Source organism: Chionomys nivalis, chromosome 6, assembly GCF_950005125.1.
Source record: "Chionomys nivalis chromosome 6, mChiNiv1.1, whole genome shotgun sequence".
In the NCBI taxonomy this organism is placed as follows: Eukaryota; Metazoa; Chordata; class Mammalia; order Rodentia; family Cricetidae; genus Chionomys; species Chionomys nivalis.
In genome coordinates, this window is record NC_080091.1 from 35,115,592 (window position 1) to 35,134,937 (window position 19,346).

General features: G+C 44.8%; 1 protein-coding gene across 4 annotated transcripts in view; it reads right to left on the reverse strand.

The window, feature by feature from the left end:
* Ogdh (oxoglutarate dehydrogenase) overlaps window positions 1–6,840 on the reverse strand; it is a 66,541-nt gene extending 59,701 nt beyond the window's left edge. For 3 of the 4 annotated variants that reach the window (XM_057771341.1, XM_057771342.1, XM_057771339.1), the window contains exons 1-2: window positions 6,211–6,232; window positions 140–387 (exon numbers count right to left, since the gene is read on the reverse strand). In XM_057771341.1, the coding sequence (XP_057627324.1) occupies window positions 140–361 (222 nt within the window). In that variant the 5' untranslated portion in view covers window positions 362–387; window positions 6,211–6,232. Of the gene's footprint in view, window positions 1–139; window positions 388–6,210; window positions 6,233–6,742 lie in introns of those variants that run through there. The other variant, XM_057771340.1, reaches the window with a different exon arrangement.
* Window positions 6,841–19,346: the final 12,506 nt, after the last annotated feature.

Here is a 19,346-nt window from a genome sequence, read left to right on the forward strand (position 1 = left end):
GATGCAGCTGACATGGTAGGTGGTGCTGGGGTCCAGTTGCCTGCCTGCCCACCGACTCTCCTAGGTACACTTACTTACCTGGCAGTCAGTGGGCACCTAACCAACACACACAGCACAGGAACTACTCTGTGAGCCTTACCTTATGTACACTTTTGGGATTCTCCAACCAGGCACAGTACATTTCCTCCACATAGTTCGAACTAGTCCCACTAAGAAATGGTTCAGCAGCTACAGGTGCAGAATAGCACCGAATCTGTTGAAACGTCCTAATTGCTGCTGGTTTGTTTCGCGACAATGTCTTAACAGTCTGGGAGGCCGTCAATGGCCTCAACTTAGCAGCACAAGTCCTTAAATGAAACATTTTGTCCTGGAGCCTTCCACAAGTGCCTGTTTAAAAAGAGAGAGAGAAGTTTTAGGAGAACATTAAGGAAAACTTGCCCAACTGTTCAGGAAAAAGATTCTAGCTTGAAAGGTATTCACACCAGCCAATGACTTGCTCAATGCCTAGTCCACATGAGAGCAAGACAGAGCATGACTGTCAAACTGACACACTCACACCCCTGCAATGCCTGGATTAGCCCCAGAGAAGTAGGCACAGAGTTGCAGACTTGATCCCATCTGACTTGAGATCTTTACATTTATTCATTTATTTATTTATTTTAAAGGAAGCTCCCAATCAGCTACCCTGGGAATCCAGGCAACTAGCTATAGGACTAAGATTTAAAAGAAAGAAAGAAAAAAAAGATTTAGTTAGTTATGTATACAACATTCTGCCTGCATAAATGCTCGTATGCCAAAAGAGGGCGCCAGATCTCATTACAGATGGTTGTGAGCCACCGTGTGGTTGCTGGGAATTGAACTCAGGACCTCTGGAAGAGCAGCCAATGCTCTAAACCACTGACCCATCGCTCCAGCCCCCTCTTTACATTTATATACTGTCTAAAATGACTGCAAAAAAAAAAAAAAAAAGACAACAAGGATTGGTTAAGGATTGACAATAATTGCAAAATGGCATTTTCTACTGTATCCAGAAATCATTGAGTATTCTCTGTGCTCTTAGTATTCTGGGGAAGTAGAAGTGTTGCATAGGGATTGGGGAGATAGCTCAGAAGTTAAGAGCACTGGCTGCTCTTCCTGAGGGCCAGGTTCAATTCTTAGAACCCACTTGGCAGCTCACAACTTTCTGTAACTCCTGTTCCAGGGGATCTGACACCCTCACAACAGACATACATGCAGGCAAAACACCAAAATACATAAAACACAAATAATTTTTTTTTTTTTTTTTGGTTTTTCGAGACAGGGTTTCTCTGTAGCTTTGGTGCCTGTCCTGGAACTAGCTCTTGTAGACCAGGCTGGCCTCGAACTCCCAGAGATCCGCATGCCTCTGCCTCCCGAGTGCTGGGATTAAAGGCGTGCGCCACCACCGCCCGGCTCACAAATAATTTTTTTAAAAAGATGTTGCATAATGACACACACCTGTATTCTCAGCACTCTGGAAGCTAAGGCAAGAGCCTCTAAATATTAAATACATACAGATATATGTATGATATATATACTTATATACTAGATGCAACATACTACTCATAAATATGTGTACATATAGGGAGGCCCAAGGTCAATCTCTGGTGTCATTCCTCAAGTGTTGCCTTCCTTTTTGGAGACAAGGTAGCTCACGCGCCTAGAACTTATCACATAAACTAGGCTTGCTGGCCAGGGAGCCCCAGGGATCCACCCGCCTCTGCCTCCCCAGCCCTAGGATTACAAGCATGTACTACCACACCCAGGTCCTTGTGCAGTAAGAACTAACTTTACTGATAGTGGCACAAGTATCAATGACACCCACATGCTGTGTAAGCATTACATACTAGACCTGACCTGCTCAGTATCTTTGAACCAAACAGTAGAGACAGTAATTACTCTTGTCGCTCTCATTTGTTTGTAATTATAATACATTCTATGACTAAAGAATTATAACTTACAAGTAGGCCAACGTACAATTATAACTTATAAAAAGCTAACAGAGGTGTTTGAGAAATTCAAGTTCCCAAGATAAGTAAACATCAGTCACCTTGGTATGGCAATGACTCTAACTCGTGAAACATTAGTGGAGTATCTCCATTTCCTAGTACACGGCCTACTTAGCCCGTCTAACTGCATGCAGGCTTTCACCCAGGAGTACTTCCAAAGTCAGACCACTGAAGGAGCAAGTCTATACCTGAGTCTGGAGATGGCTGTGCTCTTTCCCTAGCTGTGGCTCTGCAGCATCAGAGGTGCCCAGGTCTGCAGGGGTCTAAAGCAGGCAGACTAGTGAAGGCAGAAGGGAAGAGGCACTTTAAGAGGCTGCGTTAAGACACACACCTGTAATCCCAGCACTCTGGAGGCTGAGGGAGACCTCTAGAGGCCTCTATATTTCCAGCCAGTGTTACTTATTTAGATAGACCCTATCTCAAAGAGAATTTAAATTTATTTATTTGATGTGCATTGGTGTTTTGGCCTGTTTGTATGCATGAGGGTGTCAGATATGGAATTACTGACAGTTCTGAGCTGCCATGAGGGTGCTGGGAATTGAACTCACTGGAACTGACTGGAAGAGCAGTCAGCGTTCTTAACCACTGAGCCACCTCTCCAGCCCCTTGATTTTTTGTTTTTTTGAGACAGGGTTTCTCTTTGTTACAGTCCTGGCTGTCCTAGAACTCACTTTGTAGACCAGGCTGGCCTGGAACTAACTCAGATTTGCCAGTCTTTGCCTCTCAAGTGCTGGGATTAAAGGCAGTGATATGTTCTGAAAGAGTGAAAATTCTGAAATCTTTATAGAAAGCATGATAATATGCCAACATTTTATTAAAGTATATACAGAATTTCTGCTTCTTGCTAAACTCAGCCCCAAACATAAATGTTAAATTTAAAATAAAAGTCTCCAAAAGGTGGAGAAAGAAAGCAAACTGACTTGAACCTTGAATCTTGGACAGAGCACCATCCTTGCGCCACATGTTCCAGATTAATGAACAGAGGAACTCTAAGAAATGCCAACAGGCAGCGGGCAGTGGTGTGAAGCGCCTTTAATCCAGCACTCGGGAGACAGAAGCAGGCGGATGTCCGTGAGTTCGAGGCCAGCCTGGTCTACAGATTTAGATCCAGGACAGCCAGAACTACACATAGAAACCATGTGTCAAAAAACCAAAAAGAAAAAAAAATGCTAACAGGCGTAGACAAGAGAAGGCACAAAGCCCATGCTCTTAAGTCAAAGGACAGTGACAGCTGCAGCAATGACAGCTGCAGCAAAATGAAACATCCAAACAATCTTCCTGCTACAGACATCAGAGAAGGCACCACAGCTCCATCCTCAGTGACGTCACCTTTACTCCAGTGACGATCAGCTGGAGCCTGATTCTAGCAGTACTGAGGGCACATTCCTCATACTGGGTGGGGACCACAACAACAGCAATAACGAAGTTCTTAGACTAGAGGCAGCATTCTCTGCTATTTAGCAGTCAGAAAATGCCTGCTCTACTCTGCTTAAATATTTAAGAGCCAGACATGGCGGTGCATACCTTTTATCCTAGCACTGGAAGGCAGAGACAAGAAGATCTCTATGAGTTCCTGCCTCAAAAATGAATGAATGAATGAATGAATGAATGAATGAGAGATCTGGGCCAGCCAGAGATATACAGTGAGACCCTGACTCAAAAATAAGTAAAAAGATGAGATCAATTCTCATACCTTCTCAACTTACACCAATACCAATATATCATAGCCGTTAAGACTACCATATCTGGATAGGGCCAGGTGCAGTAACACTCAACTTTAATCCCAGCACTCGGGAGGCAGAGGCAGCCAAATAATCTGAGTTCAAGGCCAGCCTGGTCTACAAAATGAGTGGACAGCCAGGGCTACAGAGAGAAATCCTGTCTTAAAAAACAAAGCAACAGTTGTGCAGTGGTGGCGTCTGCCTTTAATCAAGGCACTCAGGAGGCAGAGACAGGCGGATCTCTGTGAGTTCGAGGCCAGCCTGGTCCACAGAGCAAGTTCCAGGACAGACTCTAAAGCTACACAGAGAAACCCTGTCTTGAAAAAACAAAAACCAAAAACAGCAACAACAAAATTTCCTGATTTGGTAAAAGGTTTAACTACACATATTCAAGAAGATAAACAGACCCTAAAGCTAAACACTACAGACATATCATAAACTTATGAAAACCTTGTGAAAAACTACAGTGACGCATTATGACCAAGAAAATGAAATTAAGAAAAGGTTTGAGGAGACCGCTTAAGTGGGTGAGAGTGTTATATAAGCATGAAGATTAGAGTTCAAATCCCTAGAAGCTACTTGCAAAGACAGGCATGGTCACTCATGTGCATCTGTACGTCCAGTGCTGGGGGAGGCAGAGGAGGACTGCTGAGGCTTGCTAACTGGCAGTCTAGCTCCAGGGAAGATCTTGTTTCAAGGAATAGAAAAACTTAAAAACAGACACAGTTTTCAAATAATAAAGGAACAGAACTGTCGATCTGAAATCGTCCAACAAGAGCTGCCAAGAAAGCTCATCACTTTGGCTGAGGCACCTGCTACCAAGTATGACAACCCAAATTGGATCCCCAGGATCCTTACGGTGGGAAAAAAGAAGTGACTCTCTGAAGTTGTCTCTGACCTACACACGCACATGCACACACAGTGCCAGGAACGGTGTGGCATGCCTGCAAACCCTAGCATGCAGAAGGCTGAAGCAAGAGGATAACCTTAGGTCCAAGGCAAGCCTTGGCTGTATGTACTAAAGTAACCCAAAGGAAGTCAGCACAAAGAAAGAGGAGAAATGAAACTAGAATAAGCAAAATGGAAGACTTAACATTTAACATGCCACTATAAATCCTGACATCAGAAATAGCCCAATAGGCAGGAGGATAAAATAAGAGTATATGATCGAAAACACATTACTTCATAACAAGTGGTGGTGGCACACACCTTTAATCACAACACTTGAGAGGCAGAGGTAGGCGGATCTCTGTGAGTCTGAGGACAGTCAGGTCTAAAGAGAAATTGTATCTTGAAAAACCAAAAAGAAAAACCCAAGTATTTCCAAGAAAGGCCCTAGTATCTATTAAAGCAGAGAGCAGTGAAAAGGCAATTACCAGAGACTGAGAGGAACATAAATAATGCAAAGGTCAATCTACCCGAAAGATAAGCAAACCTAAATGCGTACATACCAGAGGGAAAACGTCTGCAAGACGGATCAGGGCCACCAAACCTGACCACCTAAGTTCAATCCCCAGGACCCACATGGCGAGGAGAAACCCAACTCTCCCTACACAAGCGCGGTCACATGGACATGTTCCCCTACACACAAATAATGTAACTTTTTAAACAGTAAGAAAACTGCCTAATATGTGAGGCAAAAGGACAAGAATAGAAAAGAGAAAAAGACAATGACGGTGTCACTCATCCTAACGTCAGCTACTAAGTAATCTAACCGGGGCCACGTCAAGGGCAGGACCACAAGACTGGGCAAACTAGGAAACTCCAACAGTGTCCTCTGCTCAATGTCACAGCACAGGATGCAGAGACGCAAGTCGGGCCCATAGGGCAATGAAATCCACAGGGAAAAAAAAAAGTTTGTTTTTAGTTACTTGCTTCTACATAGAGGTCAAGAAGCTGAGTTGCACAGCTGAATTAGCGTCACTATTTACAGATAACACCTCTGACTGACGATCACCGTATCTAAAGTGTTTACACGTCCTTCGAGACCTCGATCGAAAACTGGCTGACACCACTGACCCCACTTGGGCCTGCAGAGGTGTTCCTTGAGTGACCTTTTGACGTCAAGGGTCTAAAACTCCACCCTCCAATGGTAACGCCGCCATTTTCTGATCCCGCAGAGCGAGTCAGGAAGTGGGGCTACGCATGCGCACAACACCTAGCGCTGCGCTTCTCATTTCCCTTTAATTCCCTTTCTCCAGCCTCACCCTGCAGCTACCCTTATGCGCTACCCTCGGGCCTCCGATCTGAACACTCGTGTCCGCCACGTGACTACTCTTCCCGAGCTTGTCATCTCGGCTACTGGCGCACTGCGCGTGGGTAAAAGGCACACGATCTGGTAACTCCTGCGAGGGCACGGTCGCAGGCTTCCCAGTCACTCGGCGGAATAACTCGCGTCTGTCACACACACTCTCGCGAGGAAAGCGGTGCGTGGACGGGGTTTCTAGGGAAACGAGTGTCACCTTGGCCCGCTGCCGGTTTCACCTCACACCCGGCAGGTGGGGCTGCCGCAGGCACCAAGGTCAGCGCCGTGACCGGGCGCGGCGAACACAAGGACGGCGGCCTGCTGGGGCCAGGGCACGCAGGACAAAAGAACGCGCGCGGGCCGGAGGAGGCGACCGGGCCACGTGACGCGCCGCGACCTTGGGGTTCTCCCGGCCGCCGAGCCTCCGACACCCAAGCCCGCCGCCTCCGAGGCTCCGCCGCCAGAGCCAATCGCGCTCGGGCCGGCGACCCCCGGCGCGCGTCCGCGTCCGCCAATCTCCGCCCGCCAGGCGGACCCTGCCATTCCATTGGCTCGGACGCCTGTCCGTCAGGCTCGTCCCCCGCCCACCATCGCCGCCCTCCGTCAGCCCGGCTCGGTCCGGCTTCACGCCCGTCACTCGGGTGGCCCGGCTGCAAGGGCGTGTAGGCCTCCCCCTCGGCCGCCGGCTGCGGCTGGCAAGCGCCGAGCCGCCCAGCCCTGCACCGAGCCCGTCCGCCGCGCAAGGTTACCTGTCTGCCGTTCTGCTCCACCCGAGTGAGGCGCCGACACCCCACTCCGGGCTCCAAACTCTCAGCCCCGCCCCGGCGTGTGGCGTCAGCGCGTAGCCCGGCCCCGGAGGAGCGGCCTGCCTGAGCGACGGGCTGTGGGCGTGTCGTGATGTCACAGAGTTGCCTTTCCGTCCCTCTCGGGCTTCGCGCCAATGCGGAGCTTGCAGCTGGCCAAAGTCAGCCTGTTGCTCAGCGCGCTTCCACTGTCATTAGTTAGAGGTGAGAAGCTTCCAGAGCCTGGTTAAGACTCTAGTAAACTCAGGGCGTGTGGGCACTCAGGTCATTGCAGCGTTTGACAGGCCCGAGGCGAAGCGTCGCGACTTTGAGGCCCACAGGCTTTGTAGCCAAAACAAGAACTAAATAATAGTTGAGTTAGTGAAATTTATTACTGAACAAAATAATGTGAATAGCAAGATCTACTTTTTTTTTTTTTTTTTTTTTTTTTTGGTTTTTCGAGACAGCGTTTCTCTATAGCTTTAGAGCCTATCCTGGAACTAGCTCTTGTAGACCAGGCTGGCCTCGAACTCACAGAGATCCGCCTGCCACTGTCACTGCCTCTGCCTCCCGAGAGCTGGGATTAAAGGCATGCGCCACCAATGCCCAGCTAAGATCTACATTTTTTTTTTTTTTTTTTTGGTTTTTCGAGACAGGGTTTCTCTGTGGTTTTAGAGCCTGTCCTGGAACTAGCTCTTGTAGACCAGGCTGGTCTCGAACTCACAGAGATCCGCCTACCTCTGCCTCCCAAGTGCTGGGATTAAAGGCGTGCGCCACCACCGCCCGGCAAGATCTACATTTTTGAACACCTGTTTTGCAGCCGTCTTGCGGAAGAGGAGTTAGTGAGCCCTATTGTATAGCAGCAACCTGTGACTTGGGTGTCTCCTCCTGCTTTCTGACAGGAAGCTGTTGCTGGGTGGGAGTCCCCTGGATCATCCTGGCTCCCAGAGCCTGCTATAAACGGGCAAAGTACCACTAACTAAACTATCGCGCTTTGCCGATCATAAAATTCTCCCAGTGTAAAAATGTTCAGCCAGATTTGGAGGTACTCACCTCTAATTCCAGAACTTGGAAGGCTGTGACCAATTGGAGGTTAATGTGGACTACATAAAGATCTTGAGGACAGTGTGGGTTACATAGCTGGATCCAAAAGGGGAGTCTCAAAAAGGGGAGTGGTTCATTTCAACTCATGCTTTTTGTTTGACACAGTAGTTCATGCCTGCCTAAACCTCACCATGTAGGCTGGTGTTGAACTGTTCCTTTTGTCTCCATACACCAAGTACTGGGGTTACAGATATGTAATACCAGCTTCATGCTCGTGGCCTTTAACTCCACTCTTATTTCTGTTTTTTAACAGAGTACAGGTTATAGACTCAAAGTTTTTGCTGGACAATAATACAGATTTTAAAATACTTCATGATTTGAGGCAGTTTACCCTTGGTGTGTATGGCAGATGGTGCCAGTGCTCTATGGGCGAGATGGTTCTGGAGTCCTTTGCCTTACTGGAATAGAAGTAAGTGAGTAGGGCTGGAGAGATGGCTCAGTGCTTAAGAGCATTGGCTACTCTTAAATCCTGATTTCTGAGGTTCAATTCCCAGCAACCGCATTGTGGTTCACAACCATCTGTAATGCGATCTGGCGCCCTCTTTTGGCCTACAGGCATACATACAGGCAGAACACTATACATAATAAATAAGAAAAATCTTTAAAAAAAACAAAAACAGAAGTCATGAGATCTGATTTTTAGCAGCAGTGCATAGGCCATAGTGCACAGGCAGAAGCAGCAGAAAATGGCACAAGTGAGTTGTCTTCCTTCTCAGGTATTGGAGTCCTTGGCCCTACAGGTGATAAAGCTCTTTATATGGGCCTAGGAAGCCAAGATTCCTCAGTTAGATTAGAATTAGAACTTAACCAAGATTCCTTGGTTAGAGCTTGTTGCAGATTAAAGACAGCCTACGTACTCAAATTCCTTGTCTGAGATCTAATAGAGTCAGAGAAAAGTGTCAAGTGTTTATGGCCAAGGGTCTGGTACCCCACAAGATAGCATTGGCTGATGTTGAGCGCTAAGGAATCCTGCTTTCCTAGGCCTACATAAGAAAGCTTTCTTTGTGTTATAGCCTCAGCCCTTACTACCAGAAGTAGGCAAGAAAGGACACTCAAGTAAGTACTTTTAAATTTTGACCCAGCCAAATAATGGTATCCAACACCTTTTATCCAAGCACTCAGGCGGCAGAGGCAAGCGAATCTCTGAGTTCGAGACCAGTGTCGTCTACAGAACAAATTCCAGAACTACACAGAGAAACCCTGTCTTGAAAAACAACATCAAAAACAAAAAACAAAAAAATTAAAAAATAGCCGGGCGGTGGTGGCGCACGCCTTTAATCCCAGCACTCGGGAGGCAGAGGCAGGCAGATCTCTGTGAGTTTGAGACCAGCCTGGTCTACAAGAGCTAGTTCCAGGACAGGCTCCAAAGCCACAGAGAAACCCTGTCTCGAAAAACCAAAAAAAAAAAAAAAAAAAAAAAAAAAAAAAAAAAAAAAAAAAAAAAAAATTAAAAAATAAATAAAACTGAGCCTGCTATTGCAACACCAGGGAAGCAGCACAGGACAGCATCTCCCAGTGTCCTCAGGAAGGGAGCTTCAGCATCCTGTTTATACCAAAGGAAGAGTTTGGTTCATTCCCAGTCGTGACTCTTAGCACCAGCCACTGAGCATGTGTTTGAACCACCCACAGCTGTAATAAAACATCGTGACTAGCAGGCAGTGGTGGCATACTCCCTTAATGTCAGTATTCAGGAGGCAAAGGACAGCCAGGGCAGTTACACAGAAAAACAAAAACAAAGAGAAAACCCACCATGACCAAAAGTAAACTGTAGAGAAAGGATTTAGTTTATTGTATAGATATTGAAGGTAAGGCAGAAACTGAAGCAGAGGCCATAGATGAACACTCCTCACTGGTTTATTCTCCATGACTTGCTCAGTCTGCTTTCTTGTACAACACAGGACCACCTGCTCAGGAATGGCACTGCCTGGGCCCTCCCATATCTATATTTAATCAAGAAAATGCCGTATAGGCCAATCTGGTGGAGATATTTTTTCAATTAAGAGGTTCCTTCTTCCATAATGCTTTTAGCTTGTGTCAGGTTAATAGTAAACTAACTAGCACAGCCCCACACCTAGAAGTTATTTCTGGGCTTCTTGGTAAGCATAGCTTTCCTGACACTGAGAAACCCATTGGGCAGTTGGACTTTGACTACTCATAAAAGATTTCTAGAGCTTCATGGGACTGCGTTGGCTCTATAGATGCCTCTGGGTAGCATCGACAGGTTAGCTCGGTTGAATTTTCCAGTCCATCAAGTCAGGCTATTTTCCCATCTCCCTTCAGAAGCTGGAAACTGTCCCTGTGCAGTGCCCATGCGGGCAAAGTTGTAGTGGCTATTTCAGAAGGGAGTTCAGCCATCTCATCTGCCCAGGTTCTTCACCTACAAAGAACATTCTTCAACACCTGTTTTTAAGGATATAATTTTCTCCAAAGACTCCATTTTTTTTTTGTTGTTTGGTTTTTGTTTTTTATTGAACTATATATTTTTCCCACTTCCCTTCCACCTTCCCCCGTAACCCTCACACTCCCAACTCTCTGGAGCTGTGACTTGTAGTGTGGTTGTTTTTTGTGGTTTTTTTGAGACAGAGTTTTTCTGTGTAACTGGATCTCAAACTCAGATCTCCCTGCCTCTACTTCCCAAGAGCTGGGATTAAAGGCATGAATCACTACCACCCAGCTAAAGACTCCATTCTTGACCATGATACAAAGTACCAGAGGCTTAAAGATTCACAGTACAGGACTATGTACAGAGCCAGGTGGTGATGGCGCACACCTTAAATCCTGGCACTCTGGAGGCAGAGGCAGGCAGATCTCTGTGAGTTTGAGGCCAGCCTGGTCTACAAGAGCTAGTTCCAGGACAGGCTCCAAAGCTACAGAGAAACCCTGTCTTAAAAAACCAAAAAAAAGAAAAAAAACCCACTATGTACAGCTGGGAATGTGTAGGTACCTCTCACCTCCTTGCACACACTTCCTCTCTCCATGTTTGTGACTACCCACAAAAAATTCAGTTTGCATTTATTTATTTTTTACATAAAAGACTATTTGTAGGGGAACAGAAATTTAATCAAGCCATCATCTGACTCTTCAGACTCCTCCTTTTCGTCATTCTACCCTGAGTGGGTGGTGGTAGAACATCAGGGAATGGCGGTGGGAGCCAGGCTCAGGAGCTACAGAGCTAGGGGCAGCAGAAGCAGCAGCAACCCCACGAGCAGGCACACAGGCGAGTTTGCCAACACCCTCCTTCAATGTTTCTTCCAATCCGTTCACTAATAACTTTGCTCTGGCCATCAGTTGCCTTGATGCCCAAGCTGTCTAGGATCTTCTTGATGTCTGTCCTGGGAGAGAAGTTGCTCCAAGGGCAGCCAGCAGGCAGGAGGCCACGTATCACATGTCTGTCAGCTGGGGCTGACAGGTCTCACAATGTCTGTAGTGTAGGGCAGCAGAAAAAAAAAAGCTAAATTTTTTTACATTGTTCACATAATATTTAAGAATTCATTGACAAATATAAATGGATATTTATTCCTGTGGGTTTTTTCTAAGAGTTTTGTGATTTTAGCTAATATTTAGATGATCTGTCAGTTTGTTGAGACAAAATTTCAGTCTTTCCCAGGTTGTCTTCAAACTCCAGATCTGAAGTTATTCTCCTGCTTCAGCCTTGTGAGGAGCAGAGACTACAGAACTTACCACCACAAGCAGCTTATATCCATATTTTTCTGTAAGGAAAGCAGCAAGGGTTCAACTCCAGCCTTTGCTTATAACTCCAGCTATCTGTGCTGTTTGTTGAGAAAATGACTCTTTCCCTCACAGAGCAGACCCGGCACTCTTTTTACTATTGAAGGCCCCTTGCAATTCACATGAATCTGAGGACTGGACTTCCCACAACTCATAAAAGATTGTCAGAGCTTAAAGGGACTGTGCTGACTCTGTAGCTGACTCTGGGGAGCATTGGCAGCACTGTTGAATTTTCCACTCCATGAAGCCAGGTTATTTTCTCATCTCCCTTTATTTAGGACTTCTTTAATTTTTTTCAGCAATGTTGTGTAGTTTTTATTTAACAAGTGTTTACCTCCTTTGTTAAATTTATTCCTAACATCCATTTCCCACCCTGCCCTCTTTTTTCCCTTTTTTTTTGTCTTTTCTTTTCTTCTTTGTTTTTTTTGTTTTGTTTTGTTTTGTTTGTTTTGTTTTGTTTTGTTTTTTAAGATAGAGTTCTCAGTAGCTATGGAGCCAGTTTAGAAACTCATTTTGTACATCTGCCTGCCTTTGCCTCCTGAAGGCTGGGATTAAATGCATGCGCCCCCCCCCCCTTCTAGAAGCAGAGTCTTACTGTGTAGCCTTGGCAGTCCTGGAACTCATTACATATACCAGGCTGACCTTGAACTCACCTACCTCAGAGGCCTCATTCTGCCTCCCAAGGGCTAGAATTAAAGACCTGTGCCACCAAACCCAGATTTTGAAAAGCCCTCCCCACCCCCGCAAGACATTTTATTCTTTTCAATATACTTATAAGTGGAAACTCTCTCACTTTCCTTTTGGGTTGATCATTACTAGTGTATTGATTTGGGCATATAAATATGTGCCTTAAACTGAGTTTGCTAGTTTTAGCAAGTGTTTGTTTTAATTTTTGAATTTTCTGTATATAGGATCATACCATTAATCTGTGGATAGTAATAACTTTCTTTTTCAGTTTGGATATCTTCTATCTTTTTGTTTGTTTGCTTGTTTATTTGTTTTTCGAGACAGGGTTTCTCTGTGTATCAGTCCTGGCTGTCCTGGAACTCACTCTGGAGACCACACTGGCCTCGAACTCACCGATATCCGCCTGCCTCTGTCTCCCAAGTGCTGGGATTGAAGGCGTGTGCCACCACCGCCTGGCTATGTTTTCTGTTCATGCCTCTTACCTAATTGTTCTGGCTAGAGGATTAATACAATACCAAGCAGTAATGAAGTGAGCATGCTTGCCTTGCTCCTAATTTCAGGAGAAAGACTTTCAGTTTTTCACCTGGAATTCATTGCTTTCTGTGGGATTTTCATGGATGCCTTTTTTTTTTTTTTTTTTTTTGGTTTTTCGAGACAGGGTTTCTCTGTAGCTTTGGAGCCTGTCCTGGAACTTCCTTTGTAGACCAGGCTGGCCTCGAACTCACAGAGATCCGCCTGCCTCTGCCTCCCGAGTGCTGGGATTAAAGGCGTGCGCCACCACCGCCCGGCTTCATGGATGCCTTTTTACATGTTAAGAAAACTTCTGGGGGCTGGAGAGATGGCTTGGCGGTTAAGAGCATTGCCTGCTCTTTCAAAGGTCCCGAGTTCAATTCCCAGCAACCACATGGTAGCTCACAACCATCTGTAATGAGGTCTGGTGCCCTCTTCTGGCCTGCAGGCATACACATAGACAGAATATTGTATACATAATAAATAAATAAAAATTAAAAAGAAAACTTCTGGGTGGCAGGCATGAAGCAGGATAAGAAGATAGAAAAGGTCCAGTAGGTAGTGGCACACACCTTTTATCCCAGCACTTGGGAGGCAAAGGAAGGTGAATCTCTATGAATTTGAGGCCAACCTGGTCTGCAAAGCTAGCTCCAGGACAGTAAGGACTGTTATACAGAGAAACTCTGTCTCGAAAAAAAAAAAAAGAAAGAAAGGAAGAAAGGAAGGAAGGAAGAAAGGGAGGGAGGGAGGGAGGGAGGGAGGGAGAGAGAGAGAGAGAGAGAGAGAGAGAGAGAGAGAGAGAGAGGAAGAAAAAAATAAGGAGACCAGACCGTATGTTTTTCTTTAAGTTTTAAACTGTACATAATCCTTAAACCTTGTTGTAAATAACATCCTTTGATCAGTGGAACTTGGGCCATGGTCACACACATAGCTGTTAGAAGGACACTTATGTCCTTCCCTCAAGAAGCCTGCACCTGCCAGGCAGTCAGTGGACTGTGTCTTTAATCACTTTGGAGGCTGAGGAAGGCAGAGCTCTGTGAAGTCCAGACTAGCCAGGGCTACATAATCAGACCTGGCTCAGACCAACCACAGCAAAAAGAGCCCATGTTGTCGTATACTGACTTTCATGTAGGTGTCTCTAAAGGTTGTATTTAAATCTAAAGTGTGCGTTATTCCATATCACTACTTAATATATTTGCTGACTTGACTTGTCCTGACATACTCTTTTGTGATATAGTTTAAGATCTGTCTTTACCTCCCAATCCTTCCCAAACAATTCTACCAACAGGGGGTCAAGCATTCAAATCTATGAGCCTGTGAGGACCATGCTCATCAAACCACCACAAAAGCCCAGTAAAGGGTTCTGGAGCAGTATCACCTACAGTTCCCTGGTTCTGTTGAATCTAGACTTCAACTTCAATTCCTGGACACTGGTCACTGGTGGGTCAAAATAGAGGCCCCTAAGTAGGGGTTGCCTCAGGCTACTGGTACAAGTGCTAGGCTGTCTCTCTGCCACTGCTGATGGACACGATGGTATATGCTTCTTGTCCTAGGATTGGAAGATTGAGTCAGTAGGATCATGAATTTGAGGCTAGACTAGGCTACAAGTTACAGACCAATCTGTGCTACATAAGACCCTATCTCAGACAAAGATTGTAGTAGGAGGCTGCTTGTTCATTTCCCGACCACCCTGATTTGGAATAATCACTCAGAAACTATATTATTGCAATATTGTTTGGCCAATAGCTTAAGTGTATTGTTAGCTAGCTCTTACACCTAGAATGAACCCATTTCCATTATTTTATATTTTACCATGAGGTTTGTGGCCTACCAGTAAGGTTCCAGCTGACAGCTCGTGTCTTTCCCCTCTGGCAGCTACATGGCGTCTCGTGACTCCGCCTTTTTTTCTCTCAGCATTCAGTTTAGTTCCCCCCTCCACTTAGCTCTACTCTACCCTGTCACAGGCCAGTGCAGCTTCTTTATCCATTAACCAGTAAAAGCAACACATATACAGAAGGACTTCCCACACCAGAAGATGACAAAGGGAGAAAAGAATAAGAAGAAAATTATTGGACTGACATTGTAGTTCACTTGTAGAGCACATACCTAGCATATGAAAGGCCCTGGATTCTATTCCCAGCAGAAGGGAAGAAAATCCTTCTAATATTAATTAACTTTTTAAAGATACTTTTTAAAGTATGTGTTTATTTGTGTGTGGTGATTAGTTTTGTTTTGTTTTGAGGGTGGGTGTTTTTTTTTTTTTTGTCAACTTAACTGGGTAGAAGGAACCTCAATTGAAACTTTGGCCTTTAGACAAATCTGTGGTGCATTTTCTTGGCTAATTATTGATGTAGAAGAGCCCAGATTACTGTGGATGGCATCATCCTTGGGCAGGTGGTCCTACAGAATATAAAAATGTGCCGGGCGGTGGTGGCGCACGCCTTTAATCCCAGCACTTGGGAGGCAGAGGCAGGCGGATCTCTGTGAGTTCGAGACCAGCCTGGTCTACAAGAGCTAGTTCCAGGACAGGCTCCAAAACCACAGAGAAACGCTGTCTCGAAAAACCAAAAAAAAAAAATATTTTTTTTTATATATATATAATTTTTTATATATATATATATAATTTATATATATATAAATTCAAAATGAACAAGTCTCACCAAAACATAGTCATGTCTGAACAGCAATATTCTTCTCCCGGTACCAATTTTTGTCTTAGTTATAGTATCTCTTATTGTGCTAAAACACCACAGCCAAGATCCACTTGAGGAAAGGATTTATTTTATCTTACAACCTCAGGTCATACTCTATCAGTGAGGGAAACCATAACACAAGCTCAAAGCAGGAACTTGGAGGCAGGGACTGAAGCAGAAGCCATGTAGGAATGCTGCTTGATTGCTTGCTTCCCATGACTTGTTCAGCCTAGTTTTTCATACAACTCAGGACCACTTTCCCAGGGTTGGCATCATGCATGGTTGGCTGGGCCCTTCTACATCAATCTTTAATGAAGAAAATGCCCAACAGACTTGCCCATACGAAGATCTGTTATTGTTGTTGTTGTTGTTGTTTTCGTTTTGTTTTTGTAGATAGGATTTCTCTGTTCAACAGCCCTAGCTGTGCCGGAACTTGCTTTGTTGACCAGGCTGACCTTGAAGTCACAGAGAAGCCTGTGACTGCCTCCTGAGTGCTGGGATAAAAGGTGTGTGCCACTATGCCTGGCTATAGGAAAACCTTAATAGAAGAATTTTCTCAATTGTGAGCTTCTCTTCCCAAATGACTTTGGCTTGTGTCGAGTTGACAAAAAACTAACCATGACATTAGCAAGCCAGCAGGTAGTACTCTCCATGGTTTCAGTTCCTGCCTCCAGGTTTCTGGCTTGGCTTTTCTTCAAGATGGACTATAAACAATAAGCTGAAATAAGCCCTTTATTCCCCAAGTTGCTTTTGGTCATGTTCTTTATCATAGCAACTGAAAGGTTTTTTTGAGTATTACTTTAATACTACTGTTAGTTACCTGTATATCCTATGACCAAATATTTGAAACAATTTTTAATGGAAGAAATTACTTATTTCAGTTTACAGCATTGGTGATTTCATTCTATAGTCCTCCTGGGCCCCTGTGAAGGCAGAGTGTGGTGGGAGCATGTGGAAGAAGCTGCTGTTCATGGTGTGTATGTGTGTGAGAGAGAGAGTGACAGAAAGACAGACAGGCACAGAGATGTGTGTGTGTGTGTGTGTGTGTGTGTGTGTGAGAGAGAGAGAGAGAGAGAGAGAGAGAGAGAGAGAGAGAGAGAGAGAGAGAGAGAGAGAACCAGAAGTCAACATCAATTTTGAGACAGTTTCTCTACATAGTTTTCCTGTCCTGGAAAGTACTATATAAACCAGTAGACCAGGCTGACCTCAAACTCACAGAGAGCTGCCAGCCTCTGCCTCCTGAGTGCTGGCATTAAAGATGTATACCATCATGGCTTCACCTTTTTTTTTCTTTTTTTGGAAACAAGGTTTTTCATTGAACTTGGAGCTCACTGTTTCAATTAGACTGACTGGCTAGTGAGCCCCAAGGATCTCTCCCTGCCTAGTGTTGGGATTATAGATGTCCACTGCTGCATTTGGCTTTTTATGTAAGAGTTGGGGATCCAAACCCAGGTTCTCATGCTTGCACAGCAATTATTTTACCAACTGAGATATCTCCCCAGCCCAAAGCTAGGCATCTTATGGTAGACAGGAGCAGGACTGAGGATAGATTTAACCTGCAAAGGCACACCCCTAATTATGTACTTCCTACCTCTAAACATTTATACAACTTCAGAAAACAGAGCCACAGCTAGGGACGAAACATCCAACACATGAATCCCGGGGAGGGGAGGGCGCTTTTTATATTCAAACTATACCAATCACAAAAGGTTACTGGGTTGTGTCCAATGCCATTTCTTCATTACTTGAGATAGACATGTATTCCTTTTCTTTCTACTAAGGTGATAGATATATCATGTTGATTTTTGGGATGACTAGTTTTATGTCAACTTGACACAAACTAGAGTTATCTGAAAGGAAGGAACCTTAATTGGGAACATGCCTCTGTAAGATCTGACTGTATAGCATTTTCTTAATTAGTGGTTGATGAGGGAGGGTCCAGTCCATGATGGGTAGTGCCGTCCCTGCGCTGGTGGCCCTGGGTTCTATAACAAGGCAGGTTGAACAAGCCATGGGAAGGAAGCCAGTAAGCAGCATCCTTCCATGGCCTCTGCCTTAGTTCCTACCCCCAGGTTCCTCCCTGTTTGAGTTTCTATCCTGGCTTCCGTCAATGATGGACCACAGAGTAGAAGTATAAACCCAAGAAACCTTTTCCTCCCCAAGTTGCTTTGGTCATGGCGTTTCATCACAGCAATAGTAATCCTAACTAAGATAATTCTCAAATGTCAAAAATGTAAAGACAGGTCTCCAGGTAACCTTGAACTGGTCCAACTTCCCCCTCACTTTAGTTCCCTAAAATAGCTGTAGTATGTGCTGAGAATGCAACACCCTGATAAGAGGGACCTGACCAGAAAGGACCTGCTTGGTCCCAGTCTACAGAAACAGGACGTCCTTCAGTGTTTAGCCAAGTGTATCAGGTGGTTCCCGGGATAGAAAATCCTGAGGTGGAATTCTTTTCTGGACTCTCAGCTGAAGTACAAGTGGGGCAACTACAAATAAGACTCCATCCACTTTAAGAAAATTTCCTGAGTCCAGGGGACCTACCTGCCTGCCCACAACCCATACCTTCTGTTATCTTCTGTTGCTTCGTGTAATTTCTTTATGCCAGTGTTTGTTTTCCAGTGCTTTGTATGTCAGAAGTTTGATCCTCCATGCATCCATTTTAACATGCAATGGTGTTAGCAAGTGGAACTTTAAGAGTAAGTTTTCTGGGTGTGGCAGCACCTGCCTGTAATTCCAGCACTTGGGAGGTGGAGTTAGGAAGGTCGTCAGTTCAAGGTCATCCTTTTTTCAAGTAGTGAGTTTGACACTTACCTGGACTATGGAGATCCTGTCTCAAACAAAGAAAAACAAAATAGAGTTTAGTGGGAGATTCATAAACCAATTAAGAGTGCTAATGGGCCAAGAAGTGATTTAACTAACACAGTTTCTGTGTGATTATTTCAGGTCTGAGCTGGCTGGGCGGCTGGGAACCAATAAGCGGCCCTTCCTCCTACACACACACACACACACACACACACACACACACACACTGAAAATCATGTTTGGGGGAGTCATACATGGGTGGACGTTTTGTGGGTCACTACCTAATTTAATGTATTCTGTCCCTTTTCCCGTGCCTTATTTTGTTTCTTGATAGTTACCTGCAGATGATGTTTACTTATTTTTCTTATATATTGGCAGATAAGAATTGAGATAAAGGCAAAGGAAGGAGGATATTTGTGTTTTGGTCATCGTTGTTTCTCTTGAACATTTAAGAAATACACATGACTTTGCCTTGTAGTGGCTGGATGAGGAAAGAAAGGGCCAACCTAGACAACCTAGACAAACCTCAAAAAACCTTGACCAAAATTGCTCCATTCTTTGAAGAAAAAATAATTAGAAAGCCAGGCAGTGGTGGGTCACACCTTTAATCTCAGCACTTGGGAGGCAGAGACAGGTGGATCTCTTTGAGTTAGGTGGCATCCTGGTCTACAAAGCGAGTTCCAGGACAGCCAGAGATGTTACATAGAGAAACCCTGTCTTGAACCCTCCCCCATGCCAAATAACAATAATTAGATTGCCTAACGTAGATTTTCTTTTTATTTATGTGTATGGGTTATGTCTATATACACGTGTGTGCATGTGCACATGTGGGCACACATATGTGGAGTCGAATACCAAATATTGTTCCTTAGGACTACTATCCACTTTGTTTCATCTTTGAATTTTGTTTTTGCTCTTTCAAGACAGGGTTTCTCTGTGTAACCTTGACTGTTCTGGAACTCTCTCTGTAGACCAGGCTGCCCTTGAACATAGAGATCCTCCTGTCTCTGCGTCCCAAGTGCTGGGATTAAAAGCATGCGCCA